A 24,804-nucleotide genomic window follows, 5' to 3' on the forward strand; every position below is an offset into this window, starting at 1 on the left:
TGCTCGTCTCTCTTTAAGTTTGTAAAACAACAGTTCACAGCATGGGCTTTCAGTTCTCTCTGAGCTTCCAGGAGAGGTTTCAGTTAGGTGTTGGCAAATTGGAAAGCCTATGCTTAATACACTTAAAATATTCATCCTTATGCCCTAGAACTTCTGAGCAAAATCATATATATATATATATATATATATATATATATATTACATTTGTATGTATATTTTTATGTTTACATGTATATATTTACACACACTTATATGTAAATATGAAAAGTGGATTTATTAGAATGGCTTACAGCCTATGGTCCAGCTAGTCCAACAATGGCTGTCTACCCAGACGACTAGGTTTTAGTTCATTTCAGACATGGTCAGGTTGACAAGTAAAGTAGCCATCACACATGGACTTCAGATTTGTGACATCCTGAGCCACCGCCGTGTAGGAAAACACTACCCACTGAGAAACAACTGTCGGTGACTGGCCATGACCATTTAATCCATGACACAGGAAAGTCATCCTCAGTTCACGATCTGGCCGTCAGCAGTGTGTCCAGGAACTTGGTTCCCCGGCATGATGAGAGGAATGGGGAACAATACTTACCCATCTAGCTCAGCAGAGAGATACGAGAATATCAGTTTATTGGCTTACCCCTGAAAATACAAAAGCTCAACATGCCTTGGATTGGAAGTTGGATGCTGTTAGGAAATAAAACCAGAATTACGGTAACTGAACATTGTTTGGGCTGACGGTGCCAACCCACTACCAGTGCCCCCGCCTCCTGAATCTGAGACATTCTGACAAATTCTGATTTTTCTTTCTTCACATTTCTAGGGTCCTCAAAGGGGACTGTGCTGCTTCAATGATTCCCCCATCAGATGCATTACACAGGTGTTACAGTTACAGGATCTCTAGAAACTTGGGGTACAGCCATACCCACACCTTGTAAAGCATATCTCCATATTCATTGAAAAAACATTCACCATAGGAACTCTTGCCACTCCCAGGACCTCAGATCCTGGGACCTCTGAGGTAAAGACCCCTTTCTCTAGGAATATGTTCTCTAGGGGACAGAGTGCTACTGTGTATTTATGAAACCACCTGGTCTTGATTTCTGGTGTTATCATAAATTCCACTCTTGAGGAACAACAGTATTACATTTAGAGATGGTGGGACCAGGGAGCTACAAACCAGTCCAATCCCTCAGTGAAAAATTCCCATCACTCAGATTTAGTTGAGTATTTTATCTGAGAAGGGGCCTAGCACTTAAAACACCTAGTGAGTAGAATACAAGATGTGGCCATTTCTCAAAGCTGGCCCCAAAAGGGCTTATGACTAGGAAGATGCCCTTAACAATGTGCAGCTTTATTCTACAATGGTCACTCACATTACCATTAGGTGTGGCTAACCTTTCTCCAGTTTCCTCACATCCAAAGACCAGGACCAGTCAAGGGATCGCCAAGCAAAAGGTTTAAGTCTCCTCTCGAACATACATGGCTTCTCGTTCATCCCAGGATTTCTATGACACAGCTGTTGTGAAGTCAGTCCGAGCTAGGACAGTTAATGGAGGCTGAGGACATAGCTTATTTGGTAGAATGCTTGCGTAGCAGGCATGAAGCCCTGGTTCCCCATAGCTCATCAATCAGATCTAGTGCCTATGGGTAATCCCAGCATGCAGGAAGCAGGAAGATGAGTTCAAAGTCATGTTCATGTTTCAGACTGGTCTTAAATGCCTGAGGTCTCTGTCTCTCAAACACACACACACACAAACACACACACACACCTTAATGTAAGTGTCATTTGTTTGGACTTGGTTTTCTTGTCTTGAAAATGTTATGGAATGATTCTTTGAGAAAATAGAATCCTTTACACCCGTTAACTTTTTTTTGAATAGTTTACTAAGTAGTTTTCCGAACCACCCAGTCCTTGCTGAGAGCTAATGGGTCAACTGCAAGGACAGCCCGCCGCCATTAAACACAAACACGCACGCGCGCGCTTCCATACATACCACACACATACACACAACAGGCAGAACCACGTTTGGAAACAATTTCTGTATTTCAATTTTATTTTTACAAAAAGGCAACAAGAATAGCGAGGGGGAGGTAGTAAGAATGCTTGCTTGGTCACTCAGAGGGAAGAGATGGCCTCAGGCAGCAGGAGTGGGCCAGTCTGCTCTTCCCTGTCTCTGTTTCTTCTGTTTCTAACAGCAATAAACAAAGAGAAGTCCAGGACAGGACTAGCTGGGTTTAGGTTAGCAAGGTCACTGTATTAGACCAACAATGAGACCAAAAAAACAAAACAAAACAAAACAAAAAAAACCAAGACAATCACGCGGCCCCATCCAGAGGTAAGGCTTTTAGTCAAAAGACTACTGGGGCCTTGACTCTAGGCAGGCCGGGGCATGTTTTTGTGGTCTCCTGGGCCTCTCTCTCCAAGGCATATAGGGACCACGAGCAAAATGCCTTGGGAAGCCCCTATGTACTACAGGGGCCTGACGCTGATGGCAGGGTGGGCGGAAGTTGGGCACAGGTGGCTGGGGATAAAAGCTAAAGTCGCCTTCGAAGGCATATCCAGTGTGAGTAGGTGAGGGGCTATCTGAATGGATATAGAATTCATCTGACTGGAAAACAGGGTCTGACGAAAAATAGGAAACTGGAGGATAGAGTGGAAATGGGGGCATCGGCTGGGGCGGGGGTGGGGGTGGGGGTAGGGGACAGCCTAGTAGGGGCGGGGGCCTTACGGGCAAACCAGGGGACGGGAGTAGGGGAGGTGGCCTGGGAAAAGGACAAGGTGGAGACTGGGCAAACACCTGAGGACCTATGTTGTCTTGGGGCTGCCTTTCCTCTACCTGTCCTGAACTTTCCCATGCCTCAAAACCAGGCTCCCATGGATCTCGGTGGGGTAACTCCACACCCCATGCGTCGGCCATGTGGGCCAGCAGCAGGTAGGAGAGCTTGCGGTGCGCATGCTCATTCCAGTGCACGCCGTCTCCCTGTAGGTGCTTTCTGGCTTGACGGAAGTGGAAATTTAAGTCCAGCACATCAAAATAGTGCTTTGTTGCTTCCGCATGGCTGTAGAAATTGGCTTGGGTCACTTTCCTTTTCAGGGTGGCTACCGAGATCCGGGGGTACTGGCCCTTACACTTCTGTGGGAGGAAGGCCGCCTTGATCTTGTCACCCAAAGGCATAGCAGTGTTCCACACTAGCAGGCACGACTTGGGCAGCACCTGGTCCATGCGCCCAAACAAGTTCTCCAGGTTCTGCTTGTAGCTACTCAAGGAATTCCGCCCATACCTGGAGACGTCCCAGAGGCAAGAGTTCATAATGATCACATCTGGGGCGTGATTGCCAGTCTGCAGTTCCTCTAGGACGCTCTCCATGTACTCAGAGTAAACCCGCGTGAGGAAGTAGAAGCGCACCAGATGGTGGTCCGAGCAGAACTCGCGCACCTCGCGGTAGTCTGTGCGGTTGTGCAGGGTATCCAGCTCGCCTCCCATCTTCAGCTGGTCCTTTTCAAAGCTCAGCTCCCCCTTGGTTCTGAGCTGCTTGTTAGTGAGCAGGCAATCCTTCTGCAGCAGGAGCACCAGGTCCTTGTACACCGCCCTATGCACTGAGTCCCCAAGGACGACCACAAACTTGTTGTGGAGTAGCTGCTGGACTTCGGAGGCCAACAGGCGGACCATGGTGCCTGCGGTGTGCCTCTTAGCTCCCTCTTTTGCACAAGCTGGGTCTGGGAACTGCTAGAACAGAAGAGAGAGCGCTGGGAGGGACTCACTCTTAGGCAGAGCAGCAAGCATAAAGAAAGATAGGAGAAGCACAGTAGAGAGCTGCTGCCTAAGGGTGCCGCCCCCCACCCCCCCTCGTACCATGGGGTGGAGGGAGGAACACTACAGGCTCCAGAAGGCTGTTCTGAGGGCCTGAGGGCCGGAAAGAGGAGGTAGGTAGGGAAGAGGGCAGGAGGAGAGGGAAGCCCTCCTAGATCTGCAATTTCATTTAACTGTTGGGCAGCTCTGGGCTGCTCACGCTCCAGCCAGTCAGGAGGCAGGCACCACGAGTAACCACTTATGACAAATTAACAAGGAGATACTGTTGCTTATGTTTCGATTCTGTCTTCTCTGATAGGCCATATATTTCCCTGTCACCTCCAACAATTGCCATTTCTTGAAGCTCAAACCATCTTTAGTATGTTAAAGATTCAAGCACTACTTGGCTGGGAGATGGTTCCGTGGATAAAAACCAAGAACCGTGCGCACCTGCTCAAATTCTCAGTTACAGACGAGCAGAGCCCAGAGCAGAGCCCAGCTTACCTGTCAGCTTGCCTTGCCAAAATGGCAGGCTTCAGGTTTAGTAAGAGAACCTATCTCAAAAAATAAGGCAGACGGCTGTGCCTGGTGATGGCTGCCTTTAATCCTAGCGTTTGGGGAGGCTGAGGCAGGCAGCACCGTCAAAGGCTAGCCATGTCTGGCGAGTTCCAGACAGGCCAGTGCTACACAGGGAAAGCTGTCTCAATAAACAAATGTGAAGAAAAAGAGTGGAGACCCATAAGAGGAAGACAAATATTATATCTCCTCTAAAATAAATAAATCGAAAATAAATACATAATTAAGAAGATCTACATGAGTGCACATGTGTGTGCACACACCACCCTGCAATGCCACCCCATACACCTAAAATTAATAAAAAGGCTCTTGAGGTGTAGGCACCACATATAGAAAGCTCTAGTTGAGTCCTCTTTGTCTACAATCAAAGGGAAAACTCTAATGATGGACAGTGTCTCACCTTTGTCCCAAGCGTGGTGTGTTTTTTTTGGGGGGGGCATGTAAATATCAAACTTGATTTGTCTTTCCTCCTGTCAATCTAGTTAATCTGCATGTCCCCAGGGACTGAGCTAAGTACAGGAAAGGTTTGGCCTTACTAAACACTTTGGACGAAATGCTGACAGATGTGGGACTCAGCTTCAAAGCCTCAAAATTCAAGTGTGATGGTGCATGCCTTTAATTGCAGGGCAGCAGAGGCAGAGGCAGGAGGATCTCTGTGAGTTAAAGGCCAGCCTGGTTCACATAGCCAGTTCCAGGACATCGTGGCTATGTTTGGGATTTCGTCTCCAAATGTACAGAAACTGCAAGGAGCAGATGAAACCTTCGTTCAACTTGCCGCTTACAATTCCTCTTCTGGGACAAGAGGTAGAAACACCATTTTTTTGTTTTGTTTTTTGTTTTGTTTTTGGTTTGGTTTTTCGAGACAGGGTTTCTCTGTGTAGCCCTGGCTGTCCTGGAACTCACTCTGTAGACCAGGCTAGCCTCGAACTCTTGAACTCAGAAATCCGCCTGCCTCTGCCTCCCAAGTGCTGGGATCAAAGGCGTGCGCCACCACCGCCCAGCATAGAAACACACTTAATACTACCAATAAACTGACAGGGAGGGGCAGAGAATTCACTTCAGGTACTTAGTGTCATCCACTTGAGAGCTGTCAGATCATATACACTGTAAGCATGTTTAAGTAGGCATGGGTGGATAGCTGGCATGACATTGTCAATGTGAGAAAGGTTTTGCTGTATATACTAGGCTGGTCTCAAACTCCCAATCTTCCTGTCTTGGCCTCTGGGTGCTGCTGTTAGGAATATGCACCACTACATCTGAAACTATTTTTTTCTTTAAAAAAACAGCAACAACAACAACAACAAAACAGGGTCTTACCAGGTGATCCCTACTGTACTGGAACTTACTATGTAGACCAGGCTGACCTTAAATACCTCAAAGAGATCGGCTGCCTCTGCCTCCCAAGTGAAAGGAATGGAACCACCAGGCCCAACTAACAAATTAAAGTGTCAAGGCTATGCAGCTTGTGGTTTTAAGCGGTCACAAGTATAAATTATGAAAATAGGGAGAACAGCGAGTTTTCAGAGAACATGTGAAAACACTGACTTGTCTTCACCCATTTTCACTTAAATATTGTGATCAGAAAAAAGTTTCCCGGGAGCAGTGGTACACCTTTAATCCCAGCACTTGGGAGAGACAGGCAGGTATCTGTGAGTTAAGAGGCCAGCCTGGTCTACTTAGTGAGCTCCGGGGACAGCAAGGGCATGCAATGAGACCCTGCCTCAACAAATCCAAAAACAAAGTTCTCAACAACAGCCCGTCATCACGATGCAGCCAATGACGCATTAAGTGAGGTAATGCACACGCGGGGCTGCAGATGCCTCTCAGGTGACAGAGTGCTCAAGTAGAACACAGAGAGCCAAGAGTTGGGTCCCCGTTACCACACAATCAGGTGTGGTGGCAGATGCTTCGATCTCAGCACTTAGGAGATCAGAAGTTCACGGTCAACTGTGGCTACAGAGTGAGTCTGAGGCCAGCCTGGTGTCTCAAAAGGCACAAACCAGCAAGCAAACAAACAAAAAATCCTGAGTTAAACATTATTTGTCCTCTGAGCTCACAATTACTGATAAATTGGGCTTGCTATTATAGGACTATGTAATGTTAGCTCTTGGAGGCATGAGGATAACCCCAAGCTCTTAGGCCAGCCTGATCTACATAGTAAGACCTTGTCTCAAAATACCAAAATGTAAAAGGAGGGCAGGGGGAGTGACTTCACTGATAACTGTAATATAAGCCGAGTGCAATGGTGAAAGCCTGTAATACTATACAGGAGGATCAGGGGTTCAAGGCCAGCCTTGGACAAAACCACACAAACATGCTAAAGGAGACCTCTTTGGAACCAAGATACCATACCGGGGCAGAACACCACTCTGCTTGCTTCCACTAAATTCCTTAGCCTCTCTGTGAAATAGGACTACAGGACTGGCATCAACTTGATGTGGGGATAGAGTGTTGAGTACTCAGATACTGTTTATTCTCCTAAATCTGCAGGTCCTCACAGAGACCAGGGTGTCAGATCCCCTGAAGCTGGAGCTCCAGGCAGTGGTGAACAGCCTGGTGTGAGTGGGTGCTGGGATCTGAACAGTGGGGCCCTGAACCCGAGCAAACTCTCCAGCCAGGATGTACTTAAAACAATGCCTGTCAAGCTTCTCAGTATGAGTTAGATTTGATTCTCAGTGAGCAAGCTACAGAACAGCAGTTTAACCATCTGCAAAAAGAGGGGAAACTGTTCATCTGACATGGGGGTTCTTCTACAAGACCAAAGGAGACAATGACCAGCAAGGGTTTTGAATATAATGCTGGTATTTACAGAATGGCTCTTGGGTGACCTACTGAAAACACCATCCTCTCCATTCCTAGTCTATAGAAAAGGTCATAGAGAGACTAGAACTAAGACTCACTCATTTTATTTATAGGCAACTAACTAACTACCCTGGGTTGAGAGTTGTATGTACCCGGGGGTAGGGCTGGAGAGAATGAATATCTAAAATACCAAATCTCGTCATTCATTCTCAAGCTTGAGACACAAATATTAAACCAGGTCTTAGCATAACCCAGGAAGACAAAATACTGCAGGTTGTGACTTCCCTGTGGGAAAGTGTGGTCCCTGGTATCTTAACCAGGGAACCTTGGACCACATGCTGCTCCCAAGGCTCAGGGCCAAGTCAAGCAGAACTGTCTACAAGAATTCTCTATTGTCCTCCACGGGAGAAAAAGGTGCAGATATCGTGGAGGAGAAAAGGGAGGAGAAAAAGAAGCCTTCCAGTGAGCAACTGAAACCAAAACTCAGAGAGGAGGCAACAACCAGACAGACAAAGAAGTCAGACACCTTCTGCCCCATGAGAAAGAGCAGGCCATGCCAGGATGGCACTCCAGACAGGACAAAACCTAAATGCTACTTTTAGTGGACGGAGAGAACAGTCAGAAAGGGTGAATCATCTCAGACGTTTAACAAAGACGGGTAACTTCCAGTTCCGGGTTCTTATTTATAAGAACTGAAACAAAAAAAGGATTTGCATATAGCCAGGTTAGAGAAATTTGCTAAACTCCCTTATTAAGTTTTTGGATGTTATTTTACAGACTCTCTTAATGAAAAGGGAACACATAGTGGGTCACCTGCTGTCTCAGCCGGTGTGGAGGTCAAACACCTATAGTTCTAGCACAAGGCGCCAAGGATGTATTACTCAAAAAGAAAAACTAAAATGAGTTGGCCTCGTTCCTCCAGGGGAGAGATAAGAAAAGGCTGCCAAGGACAGATAAGGTGGGAGTTGGTCCTGCAGAGGGAAGAGCACAAGTGCCCAAGGCTGTCTGAGGAGGGGGCGGGGTTGGAGGCAGAGGGCTACAAGGACTGTCATGGCCGCCTAAAATTCCACACTTAAAATCTGGCCCGCTTTCCCAAATCCTAATTACTTTCTGTTTTGCTGCAAGATCTGGGGCTGTAACCCTGTGGGAGGAATATGCATTAATGATAGCCGCTGCTATATATATAAAAAAAAATGACTTTCAAGGAATCTGCTTGTATTTCTCAATTTGGGGGTAATTAATTTTTCAGTAGCTTCATAAGACATGAATTATAAATCTTCGACTGTTACTTTATAGCTACCCCAAGCCAAACCCAGAACATTTATTTTTCATTAATCAATGTTTTGTAGTAATTAGGTTAGTTTTGGAAGACTGACAGTGAACTAGGCCAGTTGCCCCAGAGACGGGACAGAGATCTTAAATCATACAGACCGAACAAAAGGGATGCCGCCTGCCTGGACTTCTTGCAGGAAGAACATGGAACTAGCTTAACCATTTGATACGTCTGACTAAATACCCACTGTAACATTGTACTAGGATTATAAATAGACCCTTTCTGTTTAAGGGCATTTTGGGAGAATCAAATTTACTGTCATCTATCTATCTATCTATCTATCTATCTATCTATCTATCTATCATCTATCTTTCTATCTAGTGTTTTGAGACTGGGTCGTACTACGTAGCCTGGAAATCGCTGATATTTAGATCAGGTTGGCCTTGACCATGGGAGACCTGCCTGCCTCTGCATCCAAATGCCGAGATTTAAACAATATGTCCACCTCAAATCAATATTTTTGACTTTTTTAAGATCTCCTTCAATTTTAAGGCATTGTACATATAGACAAGAAAATACTATTTCTGTTGGGCAGTGGTGGTGGCCCGCCTTTAATCCCAGGACTTGGGAGGCAGAGGCAGGTGGATTTCTGAGTTCGAGGCCAGCCTGGTCTACAGAGTGAGTTCCAGGATAGCCAGGCAAGGCTACACAGAGAAACCCTGTCTCGAAGAACCAAAAAAGAAAGAAAGAAAGAAAGAAAGAAAGAAAGAAAGAAAGAAAGAAAGAAAGAAGAAAATACTATTTCTAAGGGACTCATGTACCCAACTTTCCTATGTTCTGGTATTTTAGTTTTAAGTTGAACTAAATTTGTCAAAAATTACCTGGCCTAGCCAGGTGGTGGTGGCACACGCCTTTAATCCCAGCACTTGGGAGGCAGAGGCAAGCAGATCTCTGAGTTCGAGGCCAGCCTAGTCTACAGAGTGAGTTCAGGACAGCCCTGGCTACACAGTGAAACCCTGTCTCGAAAAACAAAAAAACAAACAAACAAACAAAAAAAAATTACCTGGCCTGTAATGGGCTTACATTAGATTGGCCCAGGCCTACTAAGACAATTATGGATCCTAGGGTGGCTTCGAACTACTGGCTACGGATATTCTGGGGGGAGGGGCAGTCACTGGGCTCTGAACTGAGAATTCACCACAGACTTTTGAATTGGGGTAAGTTAATATCCGCCCAAAGTGGTGTAAGTACTATTTTAAAGGTGGCTTTAGGGTCACATCAAATGCATAAAAGTCCTGTGAAGAATGTGGTTAAGTGTGGTCACAAAGTAACCACTAATGGGAAGCCACTGGGAAGATCAAGTCTCCTCCTCCCGGGCCAGGTGGCGCCCACCTGCTTAACAGGCCTCAACCCTTCGGCCTAGTTCAGCAAAAACCACCCAGAGGTGGTGGCACACGCCTTTAATCCCAGCACTTGGGAGGCAGAGGCAGGTGAATTTCTGAGTTCGAGGCCAGCCTGGTCTACAGAGTGAGTTCCAGGACAGCCAGCACTAAACAGTGAAACCATGTCTCGAAAAAACAAACAAACAAAAGTGTGTGTCAGGGCCTTGACAGCTGTCACTCTGCACATTTAACTTGGTTGACACTTGTGACATAAATGGAAATCTGAACCACAAAGATGCCTACCTTTTGAAGTGGGTTCCAGGTGATCACAAGTCCTGCTTAGGCAGGAGTTGAGATGGACCTGCGAGCCAGCGGCTTTACGATCCCTCCACACTAATGCCTAACACTGCGATTCTTTGGGAATTACAAGCTTAAAAACTTTTACAGCAGTTTGAGGCCAGGTCAGTCTACAGAGTGAGTTCCAGGACAGACAGGGCTACACAGTGAAGCCTTGTCTCGAAAATCAAAAACAGAGACAAAAAACCCAAAACAACAAAAAACAAAAACAACCTTTCATATGGGCTATATAAAGAAATGTAAGGAATACATTTAAGAATGAAATGGAAGCCCCTAGTACTTGCTATGGGACACTTTTTAGAGAAAACGATAACCTTTGGACAATTTGGAGTTTGTCTCTTTTTGTTTTTTTTTCGAGACAGAGTTTCTCTGTGTAGCCCTGGCTAGCCTAATTCGCTCTGTAGACCAGGCTGGCCTGGAACTCAGAGAGATTTCCTGCCTTTGCCTCCGGAGCGCTGAGATTCAAGGTGTGCACCCCGCCGTGCGGCTCCCGCTCGGATCTTTTTAAACAATTCGTGAGAATTTCATTTCAATCGCATACAGCGATGCGAATCGTTACTTCAACTTCCCCTATAATCTGTCTAACAGGGGAAGGAAAACGCTCCAAGAAACCACAGTGCCATACTGGTCTCAGCCTGTAAACTCATCTTCCGGAGCCTCGGTTTCCCCTCCGGTAACAGAGGGGATGAGAGGAGACCCGGTGTCTCAAAGGCCTAGTCACGCCTGCGGAACACCGGGCCCCCTTTCAACTCCAGCACAGCAAGCTAGCCCCACCCGGGTTGTAGAGAAAGCCCGAGGACCCGAAGCCCCCACCCCACCCCCATCCCCACCCCGGGGTCCCCCCTTCCCACCGAGCGCAAAGGCAGACACGTACCTCCTGGGTTAGGTCAGCAGCCAAGTCGCGCCGGGAGCCTCCTACATCTCAAGCTACCTCCCCGTGGGCTGACCCCGCGCTCTGCATGCTAGTCACTAGTCCTAAGGCTAGCCCCCACCCTTCTAATTTCTCACTGCTCTGAAAAGGAAAGGTAACTTCGCTGGCTCCACCTCCAGGCCTGTCCTAGCGCCTGGCCTTCAAAGCCACGTTTTTAAAGCGCTGTTTGCACAGCCTGTGTCCGGTCCTCTCCCTCCCACTCACTCCTCTGACTTTAATTTGGCTCCCAATCGCATCAAAACCGAAGACGTTTGTCAGTAAATCACCACTGGCTTCTTGGCTTCCTTTCAAAGGCCGATTCTCGTCCTTCCCAGCTGCTGTTGACCGTACTTCTGTAACGCCCTCCTGAGTCGGGTGTCACCGGCCCTGTCCTCCCCTGGAGCCTTTGCGTACCTCTCTTCTCTCCCAGGAGACTCCCTCAAAGTTGCTCTTTCTCAAGGCTCTCTCGTCTGTTCTCCAGCCCTCTTCCACCTTGGTTTCAATCACTCTCAGGCCTTGGGAGCAGTCCCTATTTTACCCCAGAAAGTTCTGTCTTTCGCCTCAGCCAGATTGTAAATGGCTTCTCTTCCCTAGACCCAGGAGGAGGAAGACAAAGGACCACCCATCACCTTATCAATACTATTTGTATGCAGATAACTCAGAGTTAGGCAATAAAGCCACCAGGCTGAGAGGGAGGGCCCGGGATTTGGCCCTGGGGTTAGATCCAGCAGGAGTTCCAGGCCAGATCTGCAACTGCCTGCTTTAGGCCTAGAGGGAAGGGCAGCCTAGTAAATTACTAGCGATTTCTTAAGAGTTGATGACGCTGCCACATTTTAAACCAGCCCTTTCTCTACCCCGGAGTTCTCAGCTGCAGGCATTCAGGTGTGTAAAGTTCTTTAGTGGGGGGAAGGGAGGAATAACAATAGCTTTTCCAGATTCTCCAGGATTCTTTACCCTCTCACCAAACTGACAATTCCTAAGACATTTCCCTCCTGACCTTTGGACAGTCTTCCTCAAGGTAAATATTAGTTGTGGCTTGGAAAGATGACAGCCTGCTCTTGGTGTTCTGAACTTTACTTCTGCATGGAAATATATGGCTGGGTGGACATAAACTCCATCCCAAAAGCTGGCTCGGGTCATTTTTATTTTTCAGAAATGGCTGTCTCCGCTATTCTTGAAACAAATGCTTACACTGATAGCTCGACTCAACTATTTCTATTTATTTTTACTTTTTGGGGAGTAGTAGGGACCCAATGCAGGGTCTGACCCATGCTAGACAAGACACGTGCACCCACATTATATTATGTAACAGATTGCATGTTAATAATATTAATCATACATAGAAGATAACATACGGGTATATATATTCTATCATTATATGTGTAAGGTAGACACCCATGCATATTGAAAGTATGCTTTAGGATTTTGCAACATTTTCAGAAGGTGAGCAGTGTTCGGTTTTACTTCTGGTTTAGCACAGTTTACATGACTAATTTTTGGCCTGTTGTGTGTGTATGCGTTTGTCTGTCTGTCCATCTGGGATCAAACACAGGATCTGTTTAAGATCTACTCATTGAAAGTCAGTTTTGTCAGAGATTCTTCCTTTTCCTTTAGGCAGGTGTCTCCTTCCTCCTTAATGCTTGGTATGCTACTCCAGGTAACTAGCCCTGTCAGGCAGGCTGTCCTCAAGCCCAGCTTCCTCCTGCTTCCACATCCCAACTGGTCTCCAGAGCCCTGTCTCAGGTCCTGGTCTCCTCGGATGTGCCCTCACTTGCCCAAGCACTGTCCTGTGCCTTCTTACACTGGACATTCACAGTGGATCCTCACAGGCCAGTCAGATAAAAACTTTAGTTTCTATTTACAGAGAAATCAACAGAGGCAAGCAGAGGTTATGCAAAATCGCCCAAGATTGCTCAGCTAGCAAAAGCCAGAACTGGCCTGTTACTGGTAGCAAGTCTTCTGATGAATTAGATAAGCTTGGAGCTTAGGTTTCCTTTCTTTGATACACACACACACACACACACACACACACACACACGGTTTCAAAACCTGAGCTTTTAACCCCAGATATAAATATTTGCTGAAATTAAAAGAAGGAAGTAAAATTATCTAGAAAGAAAGAAAAGTGTGGTGCATGTTGTTTCCCTCCTGGCTATTCTCTACCGGGAAAACAATTTTGTACACAGCTTTAAATGTTTCCACAGGGAAACAAAGCAGGTACGGAGTTTATCTGGTTCTGTTTCCACCACTCAGGGTGTTAAATAGCTTTATGACAAATTATCATTATTACTTGGGTAAAATGAGGCATTTCACCGATGATTTAGCAACATCAATCTGGTTAACATTGTTTCAGGCTCCTCCGAGGACCTTTGTGTTTTAACTTGCTGATACATGCGTTCCTCTTAAGAAGCCTAAGAAACAGGTACTTTTCATTTTCTTCATTTACACATTCAAAAATCAAGGTTGAGGATGGAATGAGCTCCCGGCTTCACAGTCACGAGCTATGGAAAGCGGGACTGGGGTCTCTGTGGTCAACCACAACAGACAAGACTGCATAGACAATAAATAGATTCTGCACCTCCTTTTCCCTTCAACACCGAATTGGCTGTTTTCCTATACCCCCCCTTTTTTTTTTTTAAAGAAGTTTAATTGTTTACCAGTGTAGGCCACATAACAGCTTGTTCTTTGGTGCCACCAAGTCTGGTGACTCTAGTTCCCCATCCCCCCCCCCCACCTGCCCAGCGACTCCTTACAAGAGAGATCTGAGAAAAGGTGGTCAGAAAATTTAAATGTATATTTAAAAGAAAATGGAAAGCAGAGCTCTGGAATCTCTCAAGGTCTTTTTTTTCTCTGTTATGCAGGGAAGAGGAGGAAGAGGAAGAGGAAGAAAAAGAAGAGGAAGAGGAGAAGGAGGAGGAGGAGGAAGAGAAGGAGGAGGACGACAGCCTGGGCTACAAGAGACCCATTAGTGAAAGAAAAATAAGAAAGAAAACAGAAAGCTGCGAAGTACTTACTTATTGAAACCACTGGTGACTTTTTAAAAAAAAGCTGTCTCTCTGTTGATTCTAGATCCTTCCCTACATAGAGTCCTTTCCTGGCTGTAGATCAGAATGGCCCAGACTCTGTCTTCGGGGTAAGTAAGTTCAGCGCTGGGTGCTGCAACTTTCACAAGGCAGTGTCTGGGGAGGTGATGCCATTTCCGGTGGCCTCTGGGGCAAATGACAGGATACAGCATTTGCTCTCTTGCTTTAGGAAGAATAATGACCGAAGTTTAAGGCTTCGTCGTTAATGTGGATGAAACCTGACGTGGTGGGTTGGCTCTGAATTCATTTTCATGTTTCCTTTCTCAGTAATTTGAATGTGACCCTTCCTGTTCTTTAAAAGTTTGGTTATTCCGTTTTAATTCTGCCGGTGTGGCAAATACGAAGCAGAAAGCGTTAGGTGTGGGGAGGAGAAGTTGGGGGAAGAGATTTGGGGAGATGAGAGAGAGCTCTCCCTTTATTTCTCACTTAGCAGCCATAATCCTGTGTTGGGGGAGGGGGAGGCTCTGTTTTTAGCCCAGCCTCCCAGCCTCCCCCTCGGTTTGCGCGCAGCCCAGTACGTGGGAGGACAGCCCCTCCACGGCTGGGAGTCGGGATATAGGCCCAAGGTGGCCCAGAAAAAGGCAGAGCTGTGACGAGGAGCCAGGTAAATGCGGGAAAGGTCAGAGCCAGCCCAGGTCCCTTCTACTCCCATTGGAAACTGTCAACTGCTGGGAAAGAAAGGGCCTCTGATGCAGCAGATAAGCACTGGCCTTGGGTTCTGGTGGGGATGATCTCACTGGGGGGAGGGACTCTCACCTCCTACAAATACCAAGATGAAAGAAGGAGGAAATGAATCAGAAAAATCAAAACCAAGAGAAACTTCAAGAAACAAATAAAAAAAAACAGTTTTTTTTTTAAATAGTGACTCTTTAACAGGTGTTCTAAACACTTCAGAGTAATTGGTAGAATGGAGTGTACTGTTTTGTGTGTGTGTGTGTGTGTGTGTGTAAAACTCAGGCCCCGCCCTCTCTCTGTCTGGGCTCCAGCCCCAGCTTCCAACTTCCATTACAATAAACAGTAGAAAGTATGGAACGTGCACTACTCTGTAGTGAGGCCAGCGGAGTGGCCCGCGCTCACTATCCCAGCACTCCGGAGGGCAGCGGCAGGAGCTCCACAAAGCCCAGGCCTATAACACGACTTTTGGCTACTTTGTGGGTTCCTTTTCCTTCCACCCTTCTCCAGGCCACTTCTTCCATACTTTCGACCCCGTAACACTAGGCAGGAGAGAGAAAGGGGTGGAGGGGAGATGGGTCTACAATATCCTTAGACTACTTCCTGCTCGTTAGGGGCATCGAGTTTCCTGGAGCAAGTTTGATCTTTGCCGTCAGTATATCTAATTTCTTCTTTTCCAAACCACAACCAACAGCATCCAACCAGCATCCAACCAGCCCTTCTATTGGAGCTCTAGCATTTATACATCCCCTGAAAAATCCAAATGTCACACACTGGCAAAAAAACTATCTTCAGCTGTCAAACCACGCCCCTCCCTCCAGTGCACTAAGTCATAGTCAGCTGATGTGGACAGTCTGAGGCAGACCCTTATCCCACACCAGGGATTAAAACAAAACATATTCTTAGAATATTTCTGTGTTAAAAAACAAAAAACAAAACAAAATTCTCACCACACAGACCAGCCTGAGCTATAAACGAAGACCCTGACTTCGGCACAAACAACAAGGGGTCCCAGAACAGTCCTGAACTTCCCCTGTAGGCTTTGCTTCGGGTATGGCTCTTTCACTGCTGTGTTATAAGGTAGGATAGTCGACTGTAAGGGCCCCTTGTCACTTCTTGAAAACATTCTATCTCCTCAGCTAGCCCGCATGTGCCTTAAAGTTCAATCCCGTACCTTCTGTGCTGTCCTCATCTTGCCGAAATTATTCCTCTCATCTTGATCAAATTGTTTTCTATGTTTTAATGAATTTTAATACAGTCATTACAGTGTCTCCAGACAGGCCTTCAGTCTGGGACCCAACTAGAAACCTGAGTATCCTTAAATTCAGAACAGTGTCTTATGTCATTTGAGGGACTCTGCCCTGACCTGGTGACGAGGGTTCTGCACATGAGTTGCAATGCTTCCAAGACCCGAGCTGCAGCAGGTCTGTGTGCTCTGAGAACTAGCTGGGGAGGGCACCAGGTTTTCTGTAATCACCTTGGAGACCAGAGACCAGAGGAGCGGTAGCAAATGCAAATGGTCATCATGTTCACAATCTTCGAATTTAAAATTTTCCTGCTTCTCAGCATCTGTTATAACCTATGTCATCAGCCTGTCTTGCTGACCTGGCTCCAGAGAATGCCTTGGAACCTAGTGAACCCCCTTGGCCTTACCCACCTCAAAAAACGTACTTCCTCGGGCTGCTCTGTTTTCGTGACATGAGGGACGCTCTTGTCACCTTCAATTTGCAAGTGGTGAAACTGAGGCTCTGCAAGAATGTAATGACTTGTCACCGTGATGGAAAGGACGGCATTTTAGAGTCAGTCCTTCCAGCTGGACAGCTGTCATCTTTGCTGCAGGTGGGCTGCACAGCCAGCACTGTCGTTCCTAATTAGTTTGCTTAAACCAGGTGTGGAGGCACCTGCCTTTAATCCCAGCACTTGGGAGGCAGAGGCAGGCTGATCTCTGACTTCAAGACCAGCCTGGTCTACAAAGAGAGTTCTTGGCTGTCCAAGACAGGGAAATCCAGTCTTAAAAACCCTAAACAAACAAACAAACAAACAACCCCCCCAAAGATTTTGTTTACTTTAAGAAAGGATACAATAGGATGGTGGGATGTGGCTCACTTGGTAGAGTGCTTGCCTACCCTGCATAAAGCCACAGGTTCTGTTCCCCACATAAACTAACTGGGCATGGTACCTCGTGCCTGTAATCAGCAATAGAGAGGTGCAGGCCGGAGAATCAGAAACTCAAGGTCATCCTTGACTATATGTGTGGGTGTGAAGTGAGCCTGAATTACATAAGGCTTGGGGGGGGGAGTCATGAGAAGAGAATGTGTCCCCACCTGAGGGAGGGGGGAGAGGGACACATACACACATACACACACACACACACACACACACACACACACACACACACGAAGAATGTGTTGCCAAGTCTCCCCTCCTCTAGAAGCAACACTACCTACTTTGTCAGAAACATTCTGTACAGATATTCCATAGCTGGAGAGATTCTATATTCTCAAGTCAGGATAGAAGGCAAAAACTATCCTGATGACAGAGTTAGGAAACTCTGGGAATCACCAATAAAGCCAAAGTTGCCTACAGAGGCGATGTGTGTTTTCCTGAGACAGGTATGTCAAAGATGATAAATAAACTGTTTCCATACAGTTCAGATAACCTATTAATCTTGGGTTATGTATATAAACCTTTACTCTCATTCCTAAACCTGAACAATAACGCTCATACATATACTTCACAATTCTGTTTATGAAAGGAAGTTCTCTTGAGCCTTGTTGTATGTTATACTCTCTGAGCAATTCCCCGAACCCTTAAACCCCACAGATCTTGTACACAGTCACTGTGGACACTAAAGGTGTTGGAGACGTGGCTCGGTTGGTAAAACGTCCATGCTAAAAATCCATGTTTAAAAAATGTGTCTTTTAATAAACGTCAACTCTACTTCATGCCAGCTTGTTTTGACGTTCTTTTCTATGGCAAAGTGAAAACTCCTGGGTTTGCCTATATGGAGGTTTCCAAGGCCCAAGATTCCTGAGCTGACAGCTCGGTGGTAAAGCCTGTCAAGCAAGTGCCCTGGAGCAAGAGGCGGGCAAAGCTACCCTTGCTCCCTTCAAGGTGCTACAGCCTGGCCTTGAAGCATGTGACTTGGTCATGTGACTGACCCCGGTCTAGGGTCTCTGTCCTCCAGTGTGGAGAGCTCTGAAACTTCAGCTCACCAAGTTACTTGGTGACTTCATGTCCACTGGTGGTGTGGATGGAGGGCAAAGCTATGGTGTAGGATAAGTGGGCCTGAGACCTCTGGCTTTGGGGCCCATGGAATGGACTCATATTTGCTTCCATGACCTTGGTGGTCAGCGAACTCCTCTGAATCTACTTTTTCATTTGTAAAATGGTGGCGACTGTGGGAGTGCAAAGACTGGATGACAGTATAAACCTGGCACAATGTGTCCATAAGAGTATGAAAAAAAAAATCCCCTCTCTCTCTCTCTCTCTCTCTCTCTCTCTCTCTCTCTCTGTCAGTTACAGCCACAGGCTTGTATGCTTTAGGGAATTGCCCAGTAAGCAGGGCAAAGATGATACAAAGAACGGTAAAGTTGCCAGAGCCAAGTCCTTGTCCTGGTAAAGGGACAGGATATCACACGTACCTTCCCCTGTGTGTGTGTGTGTGTGTGTGTGTGTGTGTGTGTGAGTGGGTGTGTATGTGTAGCTGCAAGAAACAGAGGGTGGGACTCTCCCTCCGGATGAGGAAGAGACTGGCCATACCTGCCAAGCAACATGTAGGGCTTGAGTCCTTGGGTTTTTCTCTGGTCTGTCTCAGCAAGGTGGGTGTGAAGGCACAGAGCAGGCCAGGGGGCAGGTTTAATCAAGACTGGAGCGAGATCTTCTTTTTGAGACAGGATCTCATTATGTATCCCTGACTGACCTGGAACCCCTAATGTAGATCAGGCTGGCCTTGAACTCATGGAGCTCCACCTGCCTCTGCCTCCTGAGTATTCGGATTAAAGGTGTGCACTGCCATTCTCAGCCATTTGTTTGTTTTGAGACAAGGTCTCACTATGTAGCCCTAGCTTGCCATTCTCCATATGGAGACTAGGCTGACCTCCACCTGCCTCTGCTGGGACTTTAAAGGCTGCTGCTGCTGATGAGGATGATTACGATGATGATGATGGTGTGTATGCCTGTGTGTGGAGGTGTGGGGTTTTGCACAGGAGTGCAGGTACCTGCAGAGGCCAGAGGAGGCTATGAGACCTGCTGGTGCTTGAGTTACAGGTGGTTACGATCTGTATGACATAGGTGCTGGGAACCAAACTCAGGTTTTCTGCCAGAACAGCGCATGCTCTTAACTGCAGAGTCCCCTTTCCAGCTGTGGGCTTTGCCTTTTGGTTTCCATTCATGTAGACTGGTATTACAGATTCATAATTAGAGTCATGGCTCACTTGAATCCAAGTATATAAATAGTAGAAATATATATATATATGTACACACACACATACACATATTTTTTTTCCTTTTTTTTTGGTTTTTCGAGACAAGGTTTCTCTGTGTAGCCCTGGCTGTCCTGGAACTCACTCTGTAGACCAGGCTGGCCTCAAACTCAGAAATCCACCTGCCTCTGCCTCTCAAGTGCTGGGATTAAAGGCGTGCGACACCACCGCCCGAAAAATATTTTTCTTGTAAGGGCAAAAAGAATGTGTCTTCCTCCCTCCCTTTTAGGTGGCGTTGGAGATTGAATTTACGGTCTCACAGATGCTCGGCAAACATTCTGTACTCTGCCCAGTGGTGTTCCTTCAACATCAACAACCCTTTATTAGTTCCAGCCACAGGGTAATTAAAGCTTGTCTGTTTCACCCACCCTCACTGTTTGAAGGGACAGTCGTTTCTCTTCTCTTCTAGGAGTGCTCTGAGTGGGCCAGAAATCAGCCCATTCAATATTTACATATAGATGCCCTGACTTCAGCCAACGGGTGTTTGCATTCAGAATTATGCTGAGCTATGTTTAAGTGATAGCCAAATCTAGCAAATCAAAAAAATGCCTTTTTTTCCCTTTGCGTGTATGGATATAATGACCTGCATGGTTTTGGTTATTTCTCTTCTAAGAACTTGTGATCTGTTCATTTAAGTCCATATGATTCTGAGTTCGAGGCCAGCCTGGTCTATAGAGTGAGTTCCAGGACAGCCAGGGCTACACAGAGAAACCCTGTCTCGAAAAAAAACAAAAAAAAAGTTCAATGAATGAGTCAGCTGTGTATTAACTCTACACTGGGGAAGCAGAGACACAAGGCCTGGTGAAAGACTGAGGCCAGCCTGGTCTACATAGTGAGTTTCAGGCATGTTTAGACTCTGACACACACACACACACACACACACACACACACACACACACACACACTGAATAATTTACCTCCTCTAATAGCATATTAAGAATCGTTTGGAGCTGGGGTTGTATCTCAGCTGTAGAATTCGAATGAGGCCCCGGGTTCAATCCCCAGCACTACATAACAGACACCACCTTCCTTTACATTTAAACCTAACATGATAGTACACTAGGTGGGCAATTCCAGAACCTGGAGGGCTGAGGAAGCAGGATCACTGTGAGTTTGAAGCTAGCCTGGGCTACTTAGTGAGACTCTGTCTTAGAAAGACAAAACAATAACAAAAGAATTTTGAGGGGACCATATTGGGGATTGCTTCTAATGCTTTGTCTGAAATCTGCTCCCCAAATCACATGGGAATCTGCATGTCCAGATGAGGGAGGGTCCCTGTCCCCAGTTGTTTTTTGGTTAATCAATAAAGAGCCAGCGGCCAATGGCTGAGCAGGGTGAAAGAGGCGGGACTTTTAAGATTCCCAGGCAAGAAACACAGGGAAGAGGAAGAAGGGATTCCACCATGAGAGGGGTGTAGGATGAACCACACCATGACAGGGAAGCCGAGAGATCAGAATTAAGAGCCCTCTGACTGGTAAGAACTCAGGAAAGTGGTCCCAAGGGCCATTTTCCTGATTGGGTCTGGGGTAGCAGAGATGAAATGCAGATTTAAAAAAAGGTGTTAACTAAGAAATACCAGAGGGGATTGTATGCTACCCACAGGGAGGTTCAGGAAGTGCTCAGCCATTGAGCTAGTAAGCCATATTAAAAATAAGGCCATGTGGTGTGTGTGTGTGTGTGTGTGTGTGTGTGTGTGTGTGTGTGTCTGTGTGTGTCTGTGTTTTCATTCGTGAATCCAGAGAGCTCTGGCTAGAAGCTCGACCCACCAGGACCACAGAGCGGATTAACAATTCACTGCTACAGGACTGGACTGAAGAAGATGCCTCAGTGGTTAAGACTGTGCACTCCTCTTAGAGAAAATCAGTTCCCAGAACTCTCATTAGGTAGCTCACAACTGTAGCTCTGAGAGAATCCAATGTCTCTGGCTACCTTGGGCACCTACGAACACACATGCACATACACATGTGCACCTACATACACACACACATGCACACACACACATGCACACACACATGCATGGACATACACGGGCACACAGGTACACACAAACATGTCAAGTAAATCTTTCTTAGAAAACAGAAGATTTTGGAAGCCGGGTGTGGTGGCAGACATCTGTAACCCTCGTTCTTGGAGACTTAAGGTAAGACCTTGCCTATACATAAATAAATCGAACTCTGAGCTCTAAATTAAAACATCTCATGAGTTCTGCTTTAGTAAGAGAACTAAGTTTTGTACTAAATCAGGATATACCAACTTCTCTTTGGTTGGTTCTAAGCAAAGACTTAGGAGGTTTGAGAATGGATGGAACAAAAGACCCAAGGTCCTAGTCTGTTGCTATGCTTTGAATCTATCTATAAGCTATGTCAGAATCCTTGTGTACAAAGTCTGCCTGGGCTTTGCAGGCCAAGTGAGTCTTAATCTCCTGAGGCATGTGACTCAGGATACTTAGCTTTTCTATACCCATTTCCAGTGTCAAAAATGGACTGTGCAATTGAGCAGCAGTTTTTGATTTGCTCTAGGTAGTAATGTGTGTGTGTGTGGGGGGGTGCAGGTCCACTCAACTACAAGCAGCTCTGCTCAGTTTGTCTACTGAGCAGTCCTGGCAGGTATCCCAAGCCCTGTAGCAAACAAAGTTGTTAGGACAGTCAGCCGAGCGTGGTGTGCCAACCGCCGATGCCCAGATTGTTCTTAACTGATATTTTGAGAAAGGACAATACATTCCTGTTGGCCACGGCTCACCTCTGTGTAGCTCAGCATGGAGACACCGCCCTTGTGTTTTACAGTGTAGTGATCCTCTTGCCTTGTTGCTGCTCAAGACATCCTGTGCCTGTAAGTCTCCAATAAAGTGCGATTTGTGCAATCTGGATCGTTGGCCCCTTCTCCTTGGTGTCTTAGGTCCCTTCTACCTGTGGCCTCTGGCTCTAAACTACAGGAAGCAAGGTTTCAAAACAATATATATGTATCCGTACCTTCCTCATATATAAAATAATACTCTGAATGATTAGCCACAGGTAAAATACAAAGGCTTATAAGCACCCTGTGTTATGGGCTGTGATGGTTTGTATATGCTTGCCCCAGGAAGTGGTGCTATTAGAAGGTGTGGCCTTATTGGAGTGGGTGTGGCCTTGTTGGAGTGGGTGTGGCCTTGTTGGAGTAGGTGTGGCCTTGTTGGAGTAGGTGTGGCTTAAGACCCTTATCCTAGCTGCCTGGAAGCCAGTCTTCCATTAGCAGCCTTCAGATGAAGATGTAGAACTCTCAGCTCCTCCTGCACCATGCTGTCTGGATATTGTCATGTTCTCATCTTGATGATAATGGACTGAACCTCTGAATCTGTAAGCTAGCCCCAATTAAATGTTGTCCTTTATAAGAGTTGCCTTGGTCATGGTGTCTGTTCACAGCAATAAAACCCTAACTAAGACATGGGCACAGCTCTGGGCTGTCCTGAGAGCATTCTGTAGGAACAGACTGCGGGTGGACAAGGATGATGTAGGCTGACTTGAGGCTGAGGAGACTAAACAGCCTTTCCCATCCCAGTCAGGCTGGGCAGTGAGCTTGGCCCACGCAGCAGGCTTCCTATGGCTGGTTATACTCAAACAGTGCCTGAGAAAAGAGGCCTTATGTTATATTAGAAATGTGTCCCTCACCTGTAGATAGTATTGGAAGACTCCAAGCCACTCACTTAGTGTGTTCTGATCCCCGCTTTCCACACAGTTGAGAGGTTCATCCGTATTTGATGTCATATGGTTCTTTCTCATTCTGCAAGTCTGAACCTACACATGTCAGCCCCTCTCCCGAGGCCCTTACTGCGGGGCCTCTCATTCTCAGTGCACCCTGTACTAGTAGCTCTCACCCGCTCTGCTCTAAATAGCTTCCTGCGGTTCCCAAGTAACTTAGCTAATAGCTTACCACTGCCTTTCTTCCCCAGTCCACCCACACCAGGCAAACTTCGAAGCCAGGGGCGTGGCACACACTTTTGACCCCAGCACCCAGGAGTTAGAGGCAAGGCAGGAGGTCAAGGCCAGCGTGGTCTACATAAAGAGTTCCAGGTAATCTAGAGCTACATATTGAAACCCTATGTTTAAACCTCAAAAACAAAAGGACTTCATCCTTAGACCTAAAAGAACATCCAGGAGGACACAGGCAGCAGGAGCTAATGGAGGACATTCCGATACTTTCATATTTATAACTTGCACTTTAAACTGTTCTCCTTAAAATGATGTTGTAGCTAAGCAGTGGTAGCACACACCTTTATTCCCAGCATTGGTGAGGTAGAGGCAGGAAGATCTCTGAGTTCGAGGCCAGCCTGGTCTACAGAGTGAGTTCCAGGACTGCCAGGCCTACACAGAGAAACTCTGTCTTGGAAAAGACAAAACAAGACTTTTAATTTTCATTTTCGTTTTGTCCTATTCCAGTCCTCTACTGACAGTTTTAAATGTCTGGATATTCAAAAGTCCTGTGCTTTTAAGTGGCATTATTAATTAATTAATTAATTAATTATTAATTAATTATTAACCAGCGGCAACCTTGTTTTTCCCAAAACCAAAATGCTAAGCCTTATCTTCCTGATCTCACACAGTGGTGTCACAGACGTTGTAATTTTCAAAACTGTTAAGAGTCTTGGTAATACCGTCTTTCTACAGAAAAGGCCCCAGCATTTTCAAATGCTATTCACAGCTAAATTCTGGGATAAATTCCGGGATGTGAAGCTGGTTTTGTTCAGGAAGGAGACAGCTTGGTGTTCTGTGGTGCATGCTATTCTTCCTTTGTCCTACCAGATAAACATCCCCCCCAAGGCCTCTCACCGGGCACACAGTGCTTGGCAGCAGTGTTTAAAAATACATGATAAAAAACAGCAAAGAACAAAGAAACGCTTCTTACAAACTCCTGGATTCTAAACGAATGATCTCACTTTCCAGGTTCTGATGTCCACAACCACCAGACTGTCTCCAGTCAGAAGCCTCCAGTTCCTCTTAGCTCTTTCCTCTGAACTACCTAGCGCAGGCAGCGAGAGCATGTGGCAAGCTGCTCTGACCAGTTCACTTCTCTGACCACAGCCTCTACCCCGGGTCACAGCCGGAATCCTGGGCACCTGACATGCCCCCGCCCCGCCCCCTTCTCTCCAGTCTGTGTTCACATCTTGCCATTCCGCTGCCCTTCACAGACTGAGTGTGTGTGAACCTCAATAGTCTGAAGACCCCGGCCTTCCTACTTTCACCAGGCCCATTAGCAACCTGGGAGCCACCCCTCTGAGAAGCCTGCAGGTCTCAGCCCACAGAACCTCCCTATTCTTTTCTGCTGCAATAGTCATTCTGAATATTCCAGTTCCAGTGCCTCTGATTGACAGAATCAACTATTGCAGCTGCCATTTCCTGAGAATGACACCCAGACATCTTACACCCACTGTTACCTTTAGTGCCACCCACAGACTAGGAAGGAGTGTCCTTGGAGGAAAACATTTCCCAGAGGGCCCT

At 46.5% G+C, this 24,804-nt stretch overlaps 1 protein-coding gene across 7 annotated transcripts in view; it reads right to left on the reverse strand.

Moving 5' to 3' along the window:
• Positions 1 to 2,028: 2,028 nt before the first annotated feature.
• Pced1b (PC-esterase domain containing 1B) overlaps positions 2,029 to 24,804 on the reverse strand; it is a 106,430-nt gene continuing 83,654 nt past the window's right edge. Inside the window, exons 1-2 of one of the 7 annotated variants that reach the window (XM_028789366.1) lie at positions 14,109 to 15,497; positions 2,029 to 3,728 (exon numbers count right to left, since the gene is read on the reverse strand). In XM_028789366.1, the coding sequence (XP_028645199.1) occupies positions 2,361 to 3,674 (1,314 nt within the window). In that variant the 5' untranslated portion in view covers positions 3,675 to 3,728; positions 14,109 to 15,497 and the 3' untranslated portion in view covers positions 2,029 to 2,360. Of the gene's footprint in view, positions 3,732 to 11,058; positions 13,560 to 14,108; positions 15,498 to 21,805; positions 22,260 to 24,804 lie in introns of those variants that run through there. The other 6 variants (XM_028789363.1, XM_028789369.1, XM_028789367.1 and 3 more) reach the window with 6 other exon arrangements.

Source organism: Grammomys surdaster, unplaced genomic scaffold (genome assembly GCF_004785775.1).
Source record: "Grammomys surdaster isolate TR1022 unplaced genomic scaffold, NIH_TR_1.0 125818, whole genome shotgun sequence".
Classification (NCBI taxonomy): domain Eukaryota; kingdom Metazoa; phylum Chordata; class Mammalia; order Rodentia; family Muridae; genus Grammomys; species Grammomys surdaster.